At 49.5% G+C, this 12,919-nt stretch overlaps 1 protein-coding gene across 5 annotated transcripts; it reads right to left on the bottom strand.

Moving 5' to 3' along the window:
• Positions 1-8,226: 8,226 nt before the first annotated feature.
• Positions 8,227-12,919, bottom strand: LOC119091778 (U6 snRNA-associated Sm-like protein LSm3). 5 transcript variants are annotated; one of them, XM_037214646.1, is made up of 4 exons: positions 12,847-12,919; positions 11,797-11,831; positions 10,194-10,301; positions 8,227-8,698 (listed from the first exon to the last, which is right to left on the bottom strand). In XM_037214646.1, the coding sequence occupies exons 2-4, from the start codon at positions 11,812-11,814 to the stop codon at positions 8,519-8,521; spliced, it is 306 nt and encodes a 101-aa protein (XP_037070541.1). In that variant the 5' UTR covers positions 11,815-11,831; positions 12,847-12,919; the 3' UTR covers positions 8,227-8,518. The 5 variants fall into 5 exon arrangements, with proteins under 5 accessions (XP_037070541.1, XP_037070545.1, XP_037070543.1 ...); XM_037214650.1 differs by having other exon boundaries at positions 12,900-12,905; XM_037214648.1 differs by having other exon boundaries at positions 12,858-12,904.

The raw sequence follows: 12,919 nt of genomic DNA, 5'->3' as shown, positions 1-12,919 counted from the left end.
GAAGGCACAAGTAGCATGCATACGCTATCTTTTTTGACCGAACATTGTTTTAAACATGGTTCTGTGCTTTCTGCTCACTGTTTGATGTGGATAAAAAATCACCGTTTGTATGCAAGCCAAGGACAGTGTCAGTTAAAATAAGGTATACCAACAAAACAACAGAAATGAATGATTTTGTTTTCTGTGTGTATATAAAACTATTTCATGTTATAATACCATTTGTTACATACAGTAAAAATTCTGCATAGTATGTTCAAGGGCTAAAATCCGGCGAGCTAATTTTTGGTTAAGAAGTATGTGGAACGTCAAGCATCGTATCCTGCGTTTATCAAAGAGAAAGTTTCACGTTTGAAGGTATTGAAGAGAGCATCACCTATGATGAAGCAAGCTCACTTATATCTATTGGTATACTTTTTAAGCAAAAAGCACTGCTCTAGACAGCACAATTCTCTCCTTAGTTAGCATGCTGCTCAATGTACCATGGTTTCATTACGCCATCGTATGGTGCACAACATTGATTGAGAGCCAAGTGACGGCCATTTATGTCTGGAGATCGCGCTCACGAACGCTAGTTGTGGACGCCTCGACAATTCAACGTTTCTTGCCCTTGATCACTGCATGGCTTATGAAATGGCAGCATTTGAATGACGTTGCTATGCCGTCATGACTGCCAAGGTGACTGTAATACTCTCCCGATGTGCCTTTCGCCATTTTTTGCGGGTGTGTAGCTCAGAAACTAGAGAGCCTTAGGTATTAAGAAGGGAAAGATTGTGAACAGGACCGAAAGGTTTTCAAGGCGGCTTTGTAGTTTGAAACCCCATACAAATTTGAATCGCGCTTTTTTAACGGGCTGTTTGATTTCCTGGAGCTATTGTTATGGAGGTTTGTCCATTCAACACTCAACGGATGAGGCTCCAAGTTTTATAAATTATTGTGAGAAACCTGGGCAAGTAGCTGAAGATTAATTAGATTCGTAACGTGTTTTGCATATTTACATCTTAAGAATAATCATAACTCTTGACCTAAGTGTCGCTTCACAAACAACGCACTTAAAGTAGGTGTCAACGTGGATGTGCCGCTGATGTGAAAGCCAGTGAGCGCCGAGCATTGCCACTCGACATCAGACCACAGACATCAGTCATCGTGGGATCCCCACTTTGTCACCCGTGGGCTTAACGTCCGTATGCCAAAATTCGTATGACTATATCTGATCCGTTTTTAATACAGCCTCAAAACATGACATATCCACACAGACACCCAAACGCGCGCAGGTCGCTCGTCTCACACGTTCTCAGTGTGGGAGTACGATCATAAAGCCTCCAGGTAGCGTTTTCCGAGCATCAGACGGCCTCATTAATGTATATCCAACGCAAGTTTTGGCAACGAGCCAAGTTGCGGACTGCACGGATCGTTCTTGGACTTGTAGCTTGTCATGGATGTTGAATCAAGTCGGTACACCTGAAAGTGCCACTTCTTTTGAAAGCATGCATTTATAACGCCTTAAAGTAATTTCGTATCAGCAATCCATTCAGGCAGCGCGTATGGCGGATTGTTAGAGTGGGTAGCTGTGTTTCGGTCCCGAATAAGCCCCGCCCAGACCGAGTTGCCAGCGTTTGTGATCTGTATCTCCGGTTCACATGTCTTTCCGTGACAGCATGACCTGCGGGTGAGTCATGGACAACGCCTGCCCAGTCGCTGACTCTTGAAGCCATCCCGTAAACGTTCGACATGAAAATTAACGACAACGTTGGGAAGAGCGTGGTCCCCATTGCATCGAAGAGTGATGCTTGCGTTCATAAGTGCATATAGCTATGGCTGTAGAAATCCATAGCTATAGTGCCAGTGCCAAGTAGTCGTTAGATTTGTAAGTGCTTGCCAAATATATGTCTAGAATATTTGCGCGTTAATTCAAGGGAGATTAGTGATAAGAATAGTCCAAGTCCCGAACGATGCCTCTGTGATGCAGATGGCTCCACCAAGGCAATGAGAGGCAGACATGTGCGTCGATCCCAGAAATGGACCGCGGGATCCGTATCGTAATCAATGCATCCCGGAATGTTGATGCTTACTGGAATCCTAGATCCAGGTTTTTCCGAAGAATCCCCGCAATCCGTAGTCCTTATCGGAACAGTGTCATGAAATGAAATGGCAACATGCCATCTAGAGTGCAAGTTTATCAAGAGCTCCTATTGGATCAAATTTCCTCTTTTTTGAAGATCTACGCACATATCTGATAAAAAACGCATCTGCCACTGGCCGAGTTCAGTACCAGACTCCAATCCCGCGACCCGCGCCTGGGGTCGCGTCCCTGCACCGCACGTCCCTGTGACGGCAGTGACCCCGCCCTCCGGTGTTTGCAGAACTGCCGAGAGGTAAGGAAGCGGGAGGGAGCGGCCGGCGGCCCAGCAGCGCGGCCTCTGCTTCCGGTGCGAGTCCTCTCCCGTTGTCGCAGAGCGCCAGCGGCGCCGTTGGTCCACCTAGCCAGTGTTCAGACCGTAGAGCGGCATGAACCCCGCAGGGTCGCGCCCACGGAGGTCACGCCTCTCGCGACGACTTGAAATTTCCCTGAGGAGGTGTTCAGTGCTGGTGGTGTGTGAACACCGCATGGTTCGTGAGTGTGTCCCTGCGCCTTGTAGTGCATGGCGTGAGTAGTGTGCACGAACAGCCGCCACGTCTCGCCGTATTCGTCACAATGCCACATCGCACTCCTTTCATCGTACCTTCGGCATTAATCCGGTCTATCTCGTGTAATTGCCACCATATCAATGGTGCTATGGCTATAAATCTTACGTTTCTAGACTGATTCTGTTATATGTGTGTCTAACGGGACTCCATGGTCTCTCAGTCGACTCGGTTTGCCGCCTCGTGTCATACCTTACCATATCTTGTGATTCTGCCGCGGGGTCTCCCCACTGTGCTGTGGCGCACCCCTGGCGCGGCGCCACGGACCGGCTCTGGCCGCTGCAGCTGGCGCCGCTCCGGCAGTCTGCGCGCCTCCGCGCCGCCCGAGGCTGTGACGCCGCGCCCGCCTGCCGCAGGATGCCCGCATACGGCGCCAGCACTACGAGCAGCAACAGAGTCGGCCACGCGCGGCTGGGCAGCGGCAGCTGCCACCGCACGCAGGTGGGCGCCCCTGTCGCCGAGGCGCCAGCCGCCTGAGGCTGCTGCAGTGAGGCAACGGTGCACCGAAGCAACCCACATCTGTCCTGCAGTGGCATCGTGGGGGGCCGGCGGTTAAAAAATTATCGAGCTGGTTGTTTTCCCCGTGGTGCTTTATGAGATTCCTGCCTTGATTTGCACCTTGGACTCTACTATGTTGCCATTAACAGACTCAGCTAAACGCAATAGCACGCCATTTTTTATTGCTAAATAACCGGTAACACTGCTGGGGCCGCACCTATTGTATATGCGTGGGGGTAACACTAATAAAATGCATCGCCTCTTGGAGGATAGCAGACCATACTTCGTGCAGGTCTTTTATAGGTCCTTTTTACGTGCGGGACGCTCCAAAGGGTTGGGAGCATTGCATTTAATCTCACAAGTGCATCTCATCAATAGAGCATGCCTGCGCGCCACGAGGTAGTATAATCTTTTGCTGGCGCTCCGAAGACATGTGCATGACAGCTGCCAGGTGATTAACCATTTCGTGTCATTCCTAAACGCGCGATTCGACTGCGAGCATATTTCCGACAGCTGTTAAATCAGAAACAGCTGAAAAGTTATAGCGGGAAGGCCGCGAGCAGCGCGCTTCACCCAGCAGCCGGGAAGTGTCGGCGATATCGCCGCGATCGTCCACCGTCCAGCCGCCTGACATGACTGAGGTGGCCGCCGCAGTGAACGTCTGGGTGTCGGCGGTCGGCCGACCGGGCCAGGCGCAGCTGTGGCAGTGTCGGCAGGCGGTGCTCGATCAGCAGCCGGCGTCGGATGACCGGCCGCCGGGCGTCATCAGCCGGCAGGACAACGCGGGTGAGGCGCCGCAGAGCTGTGATAGTGGGCTTTATGCAAACCTATGATTAGGACCTCCCTAAGGAGGTGAAGCGCGCTGGGTGAGGACTGTAGCCGTGGCAGCTGGCGCCTCTGGAGCCGCGTTGTGTGCCAGTCTGCTGCTGTGCAGACCCGCTTCTGGCGCCTTCGGAGCCGTCCTGGGTGCTGGAGACCCGCTGCTGGTGCCTCTGGAATCCCCCTGTATACTTGAGACCCGCTACTGGCGCCTCCGGAACCGCCCTGTGTGCTGAAGACTTGCTGCTTGCGCCTCTGGAACCCCCCTGTGACTTGCTCTGGCGCTTCTGAATTGCGTTGTGTGCTGCAGACTCGCTGCTGCCTCCTCTGGAACCCCTCTTAGAGCAGGAGATGGAGCTGGATGGCGAGCAGCGGCCGCCCAACCTTGACGACAGATGAGCCACGGCCGCGGCAGGCCTGCCACCTGGCGGAGACGTCTGGAGCCAACGTCCCCGTCCGGCGGTGGGCTCGGCACCGAGAGTGGTGGTGGTGGCGGGAGCGCCGTACCCGACTGACGCAGCTCCGTCTCTGTGGCTGTAGCGCTCGAGACGCATTGAGTTCGAATTTGTAAGCGTAGGAAGGGAAAGCGCCCGGAAGCAGCTAGGATTGAGTTTTGTCAAGTGATAACCATCCAAATGGGGATTGTGTCGCTTCCATTTATGCTACAGTGTTTAATGTCCTGTTATCTACCACTGCAGTGTGGGGCAATCCAGCAATGTCTTATCCAGATAAATATTAGCCATTGTTCCAGCTAGTGTGGCGCAAGAGCCAGCCCAACATAACTCACGAGAAAGTGAAAGCGATACAGACGTTCCATGTTCGTTACAGAAAGTTCCACTCAAGCATAAAACAGCTCTAAAGTTAAACGACATCGGACCTCAAACTACGTACGCGGGTTCATTGCAAGCAAAAAACGCCCAGCACCACTTCGAGACGCTTGGTAGTGGAGTGTGCCAGCAGTATATTCGGATGAAATTAAGGGGAACACGCTTTTAAATATATTTATGTGTTACGCCAGCAACACAACGTAACAAATTTGTAGAGAAGACGCAACATTACCTCACCAACCAGTCAGCATTAGCTCTTGGGGCTGATTATTATTGCCTCTTTAAAAAGTGCACTTAGTTACCGAGCAGCGTAGTGAGATTTCTTTGCGCTGCAAACCAAACCCTCCATTTCGATTTCGAAATAATTCGAATCCATGATGTTGTGCCCTCATTATTGTAACCCTCACGGTGGCTCCCCGTTTCAGAGCAACGCCTTGATTCATTTAGCCTATTATCATTAAACAAAATCTTGCCAATCTCCGCAGCATCCTCAGCATGCGTTGAAGCGTGTGAAATAAACAAAATTGACAAGCCCGGAAAAGGTCACTTCGCCACGTTCTCCACCTTCGATGTGAGATGGAACAAACGAAATCTTGCAAGAACATCCAGACAATTGCATTTGGCACTCGATTAAGCAGTAAATGGCCTCGTAATAACGACATCGAAATCGGTATCTGAAGGTGGTATATTCCTGTATTCCTGATGTACCGAGTGAATTAGCATATCCTAAACAAGTAAACATGATTTGATAGATAAAACACGCTAAACGGCCGCATTCCAATCATTTTTGACAGCCGAGAACCGTCCGATTTCAAGTTTCTGATTCAGCTTATCAATTCCAAGCTTACCTGATCAATGCAGCTAAGATGATAGCCGAGAACAGTCCGCTGTGAAGCTTCTAATTCAGCTCATCAATACCAAGCTTACCTGATCAATACAGCTAAGATGATAGCCGAGAACAGTCCGCTGTGAAGCTTCTAATTCAGCTTATCAATACTAAGCTTACCTGATCAATACAGCTAAGACGCATTACTTACGGGGCATTACCACCCTTTGCGTTGCCAGCTCCCTATCATGCTCACCCGAGAAAATGCACACGACCCAAATGACAGTTATGTTTTTAAAAATTGCCACATTACCGAGTCACATGCGCAACTTTACCACGCAGCTTTCAGAATGCACCGGCATCCAACAAGTAGGAGCATTCATACTTTACAAGGAGCAAAGCAGCAGCTCAATAGTTCAAAAATGTTTCGGTTAGCATTCACTGAAGTAATGTTAAGCCTCCGAGCACCCACGCGGGCAATTCCTTTCACTGCAGCTCGTATGTACACAGACATTAGCCGCTGGCGAGCGACGTTGAAACGAGCTCGCTTGTATTGTGCATCAATACGTATGGGCCGTTCGATGCTCTGCGCTGCGAGTTCTCGGGAAGTGACTTTCGGCGGAACGTGCGCAATTTCCTCCTCCTCCCCTGCAGTCTAAATCTCCAGCTTGTGTGGACAAGCATAGTGTTGCCCAGGGGCGTAGTCAAGGGAGGACAGAGCCTTCTCCAATCTAATGCGCTTAAACATGCATGTGAATAAGTTTCGCAATTAAAAAACAAAGTATAGATAAAGATAAACAGATTCCAAATGTTCATTGTTGCTATACACCACGCCACAAATTTCACACGCCTTTTTTTTTACAAAACTTGGCATCCATCGCCACCACGAATCGGAGTCGAGCCACGTTGAGCCACCGAAAACGCGTTGCTGCTGATCTGTGACGTCATCCCACTGTGGCTGGCTGGGGGATGACACCACAGATCGACACAAGGAGGGGGGGGGGGGGGGGCTGCTCTGGGCTCGTTCGAGAGTGAGGGCTTGACGCGCGGACCGAGGGCCGGCTTTTGCCCGGGCGGCGGCGCGCTATGCCGGTGTGGCTGCGTGTGATAATGACACGTAACGCCTGACCATGTAACGATCAAATACACGAGCAGACCGAACTCGACGGCCTGTGCGCGAGTGTGACCAGCGCAAGAGCGCCCGGCCGGCCCGCCGGGGTAGAGCGTGCCGGCGGCGGCGGCTGGCAGCCAGGTCAACCCTCGCACGCGCTGGGAGTACCGCCCCGCACCTGCCCGACACATCGGCCAACACGGACGCCGCTGACGTGCAGTGTACGCGTGAACCCTCGCCCTGACTCGCCATCTTCCGCAACACGGTCTGATGAGCAGGGGGGGGGGGGGGGAGGGGATCGATGCGACGCTCTGCCATTTCCAAACTAAAAGAGATACATTTTAGCGGAAGAGGAGGGGCGAATTAGCCTCAGCGCGATAAGATTATCTTTCCATGTTGCAACATCAATAACTAGCCCAATTATGCCAGGTCAGAGGTCATATGTTCCCCAAAATCGAGCTTTGTCAGCTTTACATGTTCACATGTACGAGACAATGCCTCAAGGCGGCATGAGACCTGGCGAGGTGTGTTCCTCGTCCAATTCTGAGTACAATGGTGTATAGCTGTGTGATTTCAATATATGCTTATGATGTATGGCTCCGTTGAAGAATGTTCCATATCTGTATGGGATCTTAACTGAAATAGCCGTCTTAAAGGATCACTCATTGCAGTTCACAGCCCTGCTCATCTTGAGACCTAAATCGCTCTAGTTTCTGGGCTATACGCCCACGAAGACGTGCAGACTATTTCAAGGTCACCCAGCACTAATTACATCATAATAACGTCATTCAAATCTTGTCATTGCATTGGCAGTGTGGCGATCGTGGTCAAGCAAAATCTAATCGTAAATGCGTTCGTATCTGACGTGCGTGAGCACGATTTCCAAAACAGCCAACCATTGGCCCTCAATGTTATGCAAGGTACGACGACGTAACCAAAGAATGACGCAGTGAGAAGCACATTTACTAAGTAGAGAATTTGTCTAAGGCGACCCCATCCATTTGGTACACCAATGGCTATAAGTGAACTTCTTCATCATATCTGATGTTCGCTTCAATTTCTTCAAATATGGAACAAGCTCTTTAATGCAACAGTGCCGGCCCACCGTGGGCGTTCCCCGGAATCGTCGCCTGTCGCCCACCGCACGCGCCGCACTGTTTTAAGCCGCTCATCAGCGGGGGGGGGGGGGGGGCGGGGGTCCGGTAGTGATTTAGGTTCTTAACATCGCTTCAGCCGCTGTGGTCATTTCACGCCACACACATATTTTGATAAGCTTGATATCAAACACGCGCTGAGTCCTCAGACACCATTTTCGAATGCATACCAGGGGCACTAGCTGGCACTGGTCATTTTCGAGATCGCTCAGACACTGCGCACTAGCCCAGCGCTAAAACGACGGCCATGAAAGGCAGCTTGTACTCGCAGCGGCCGTGAGCGGTCACAAAGCAGGTGAAAAAACGGACCGCCGTCTGACACAGTATGTATATTTCTGCACTCTACTCGTCATCTTCCGACACTCAAACGCAGAACAAAAGCCGGTACAAAGCCATGACGCGATGCAAAAATGGATGAGGTCACCTCGAGAATGAGACCGCGAGACCGCGTGATGCAGGAAGCCGACCAGCTGGCCAAAGGACCAGAGCACAGCAGATCCGCCGGCCGGCCGCGGTCACCCGGCTGAGCGGTAGTCCCGGCCGAGCGGCAGGCCCGGCCAGCAGCGCCAGGCCAGGTCGAACGGCGGGCCCGGCTGGCAGCCTACATGCCGGCCCGCATGGGCGGCGACACCAGGACCACGCCGTCGCCGCGAACGAACAGCATGGGGATGGTGCGCTTGGTGGTCTTGTGCACCTCCTCGTACGTCTCCTCGTCAATGTCGACAGTAGTCACCGTCTCCTCCACGTCGCCCAGGATCATGTTCAGGTGCTGATCGTACGCCTGGCGGCACAGCACGCGCATCACACGTGCCAATCGCGCCACTGAGAACGGACCGATCGACACTCAGAGCCGCAGATCATGCGGCACGGGCGCAGGAACAATTTCAAAGTTGCTGGGCAGTAGGGGGGGGGGGGGGGGGGGGGCACGACAAACCACCTCCCTCCATTTTTTATCTCCCAAATTCGGCCACTCCATTTTCAAAGTTAGCGCAAAAGGTGATGTTTCATTGACATATTCATGATTGACGTCAACACGTTGCAGCTCATGCGGCGATGTCCTGTGGCAGTGTCCAATACAGATGGCGCCACTGGCCCTATTTCCCTATATTTGTAACATTTTCGCTTTACTTGTATGTTGTTTGTACAGATATGCTACGACCTTATTTAGCATTTCATTTACAATGATAGCGTACAGCATACGTTATCAGCAAACGGTGTCCTCAAACATGTCCATCATCATGTCCCCAACGCCGCCCTCTTTCACAATCACAATACTTAACAAAGCAAACAATGATGCAGGAAATGCCGGAAATCTTAAACTGAATTCAGCTCTACTCGTTCACTTTGTTTTGAAGTTGATCATGAGCTGGCAGGATCTGGATCATGCCGGACCATGAGCTGTCACGATTTGGATCATGCCGGATCATGAGCTGTCATGATGAAACACTTCGCCATTACCTACCGCGTCTCCAGTTATTTTTAGCAGTAACTATGCGTTTCTAGTGCAGAGACCCCGCGTTAGGGTCCCTGCCATAATAACGCGAATAACCTCTGCACTCTCTGTCATGACTGACACTAACGTTCACCATTAGTGCATTGCTAGCCACTGCAGTGATCGTTTTGGTCTGAATGGCGATGGTCCCCGAAATATCGTGACAGAAATGGTATGCTGTTTCATCCCAGCTTTCGCCATTACGGTTGCTTTCAGCATTTAGTCGTGATGCTCAGCCAGCCCAGACCATGGGTCCATTTATTGACTTCCACAAAAGATCAACAAATAGATTAACGTAAGTATACAAATTTTCTCCGTATTGCCACACTTAACATTTAATGAAGAGCATCAGTAATTAACTCATGGGTTGCTTTAAAATCACGTGACCTTTTCCAAAACAAAAGGAGTATGCACATTACCAATAAAACTCCCTGCAAAAGTGGAGAGGTCTTATAGTAAATGGCCAATGCAGTTGACACGCCCTTAAGCCCAATGACTGACTAAGGGAGCAATGCTCAATATTGCATATTACCATTCATTCAGCAGGTGGATGTCATGACATATTACCATTCATTCAGCAGGTGGATGTCATGACACACCGCACTGGGAGGCCTCCACGTGGCCTCCATAACTAAAATGGCAAACCACACACAATCACAAGCTCTCTGAGAAAGTGCGAACACGCCGTTTGAAAAAGATGTCAAAGGCAATCGAAAATCGAACATACCGCACGGCTACCAAAAACAAACTCGCGCCTCTGCACTGCTGTCAGTCATATACTTACATGTAGGCGGCCCTTCAGCTCCCGTTCGTTACGCATTTTCACCTTGATGCGTTCATCCAGGCTGAGCTTGATCAGGTCCAGAGGTTCCTCTACTGTCACCGTAGGCGCCTGGAAAACCAAACGCGTCAGATGGTCATGCATCAGATATTGTCTTATTCAAGTACAGCTCCAACGAACCCATTATCACTGTAAATGATCTGTAGCTTAACATGCCTACGTATCGGCAAATGGCTTCAAATACGCAGAGAGGTGAGACACATGACAGGCGTGGCGACGAAGCCAGGTTCGGCTTCAGCCTCGGCTTTGCCTAGCGGCAGTGCTCCTCCAATGGCCTGGTGCCCGGCTTCAGTTGTGGGCCTTTTCACGGCTTCTGTCGGCTTCGGCCTCTGCTTGGTGCCATTTTAAAAGATTTGTGTTCGCCTCGACCTCAGTTTTGTCGTTTTTCAAGAGCCGACTTTGGCTTCTGATTCGAATGCCTATTTCTGGCTTCGGCTATGGCTTTATGGTCGCTTTTTAACTGATCTTAACCTGTCTTGGTGCAATTGCCTTAACGTATCTTAAATTGCTTGTTTTGGCTTTGAAATGAATATTTTTAAGTGCTGCCCTTTTAAGTGCTATACTTCCGGAAAACGGTCGAACTGTCATCCCCATATACCAGACAGGTTTTCGAGACCGCCCCGCATAATTGCTGAAGGCCAAACATTCTCCGGACCAATTAACACTTAACCCCGATCCGAGAATTACTGTGCGAAACGTTATTTGCATGCAAACACGCAAGAAGAGGATGGAGGTTCGAAAACGCCATCGGTAATAACGAAACCTCGCCTTAATCACTTCGCAAAGCCTTAGCGTCTTCCTACCCTGCATATATGCGCAAACTGACATTGTGCGCCAAATTCGGCTTTGACTGCTGCTTTCATCATTTTAAACTGCTTGGTATGGCTTTGGCTTCGCGTTTCCCAGCCGCTGACTTCGGCTCTAGCTTCACGCGTTCGAACTTCGAGGACACTGGTTACCGAATCGACTTTGCGGTTCAAACACGGAGGTCATTGGCTTCCGTTTTTGCTTTGTGTCCTAAACTTAAAAAAAACACCAGCCTGCAATTCCACTTCAGCTTCATGCCATTACCTTAGCTTTGGATTTGGCTCTGGAGTCAAAAGCTTAGCATCATCATGAAGCCTAACAAGTAGACTTAAAACTGTAACATTTATTAAGGTCTGTTGCTGCTGGTGCTTGGAGGATGGCATTGCACCTCCCATAAGGAGTCACCCCTTTGTCACTCCCTTCTGCACCAGCACCAGTATGTGCCTGATCTGCTGAGGATCAAGGGATGCCATGCTCAAGAAGAAGCAATTTTACAAATTCTTGAAAAAATGGTAAGGACAATTCATTCTCATTTGTGTCAAGCTGTCTCACATTCAGTTCACTTACTCCCTCTCCTCATAAGCAAATGATAGCATTCATAACTTGCTATGAGATGATAAAAACATAACTTTAAAAATGATAGCTACACAAACCATGCTGGTACTAGCTGGAAACAGGGAATGCTACCTAGGCATATCTACATTCAAGCTGGCCATGTTGGATGGCCCAAGTGCCTAACCTGCTCATCATCAGCCATGTTGAGCTGTAATAAACCTGGAAAAGAGAATGCAAATTAGATCAAACTTGGAATAGCAAGGGTAAAAATGATGGGAAGCAATTTAGTACCATCAACAGATTTCATTTGTAAAATGTGCACCATGAACACTCAGGAAAGACAAGACAGACAAGGAGTAGGGTAATGCTGACAGCTTCTCAACCTGCATACAATCTTTTTCTGAAAGATGTAGAGGCAATGAAGTACCTACAGAAGGTAGAGGCTATACTAATAGGTGACAATCCCAGCATGCTGCAATCCATTCATCTAGACATTGGATGGTTGTCATCAGCATGGAATACCCATACATTTTAAAAGATCTCTGCCCACATGTGGAGCATCAAGGTTACCATAATTCATTTTGCGCTCATGAGCATCAGTCTTTGCATCTCAATGCAAGACCAAAATTGCTATTGGGGAACTACCCTGGACTTGATGTACAGCTATACTGAATGTAACTGACATATCAGGTGTATTTTTTCACCTTAATGACATGAAGCTGCCAGCTTGCAACTAACCAATGAGTCAGCCCATACTCTGGATGATAAGCTGCAGTATTGCCTCCCACAAAAGAGCACTCAATCCTGTCCAGTGAAAAAATCGTGTTTAACAGGTGATCAAACTTAAGTGACTGAAATGCATTAACTAAAATGATAGTGAATTCATATCATTTATGAAATACATCTTGATTACGGAACAGTGGAAAGGAAACTTAATGAGTAGATGCGCTGAGTCACCAAGGCAAGTTATATAACATACATTTTGTACAAATAGACACAAAACTTTCTTGCCCCAAAAAAGGAAACTTTTCGAAGACTTCAGCGAGATGCATGCAATGTGACAAGGCCCTTCCCGTAATGCACGGTCTGAGGTCTCTTAGACGAACGGGGCGTGAGAGCGTGGAACTATTTAGAACGGGGGTAATGCGAATGGAACCACAGACCCACAGATACCTTACAACCTGTGGAAACAAGTCAAAATACCGGCCAACAGAGCCACCCCCCACCAACGCACTTCGTACGTACTACTGCCAAACGCCAGCAAAATGCATTAAATGAAACAGAAACCGGGTGCCACGGATTGCAAA

This window comes from Pollicipes pollicipes, unplaced genomic scaffold (assembly GCF_011947565.3).
Source record: "Pollicipes pollicipes isolate AB1234 unplaced genomic scaffold, Ppol_2.1 Scaffold_3447;HRSCAF=4054_pilon_pilon_pilon, whole genome shotgun sequence".
NCBI classification, from domain to species: Eukaryota; Metazoa; Arthropoda; class Thecostraca; order Pollicipedomorpha; family Pollicipedidae; genus Pollicipes; species Pollicipes pollicipes.
The sequence above is the reverse complement of the archived record's forward strand: the minus strand, read 5'-3'. Positions and strand labels throughout refer to the sequence as shown.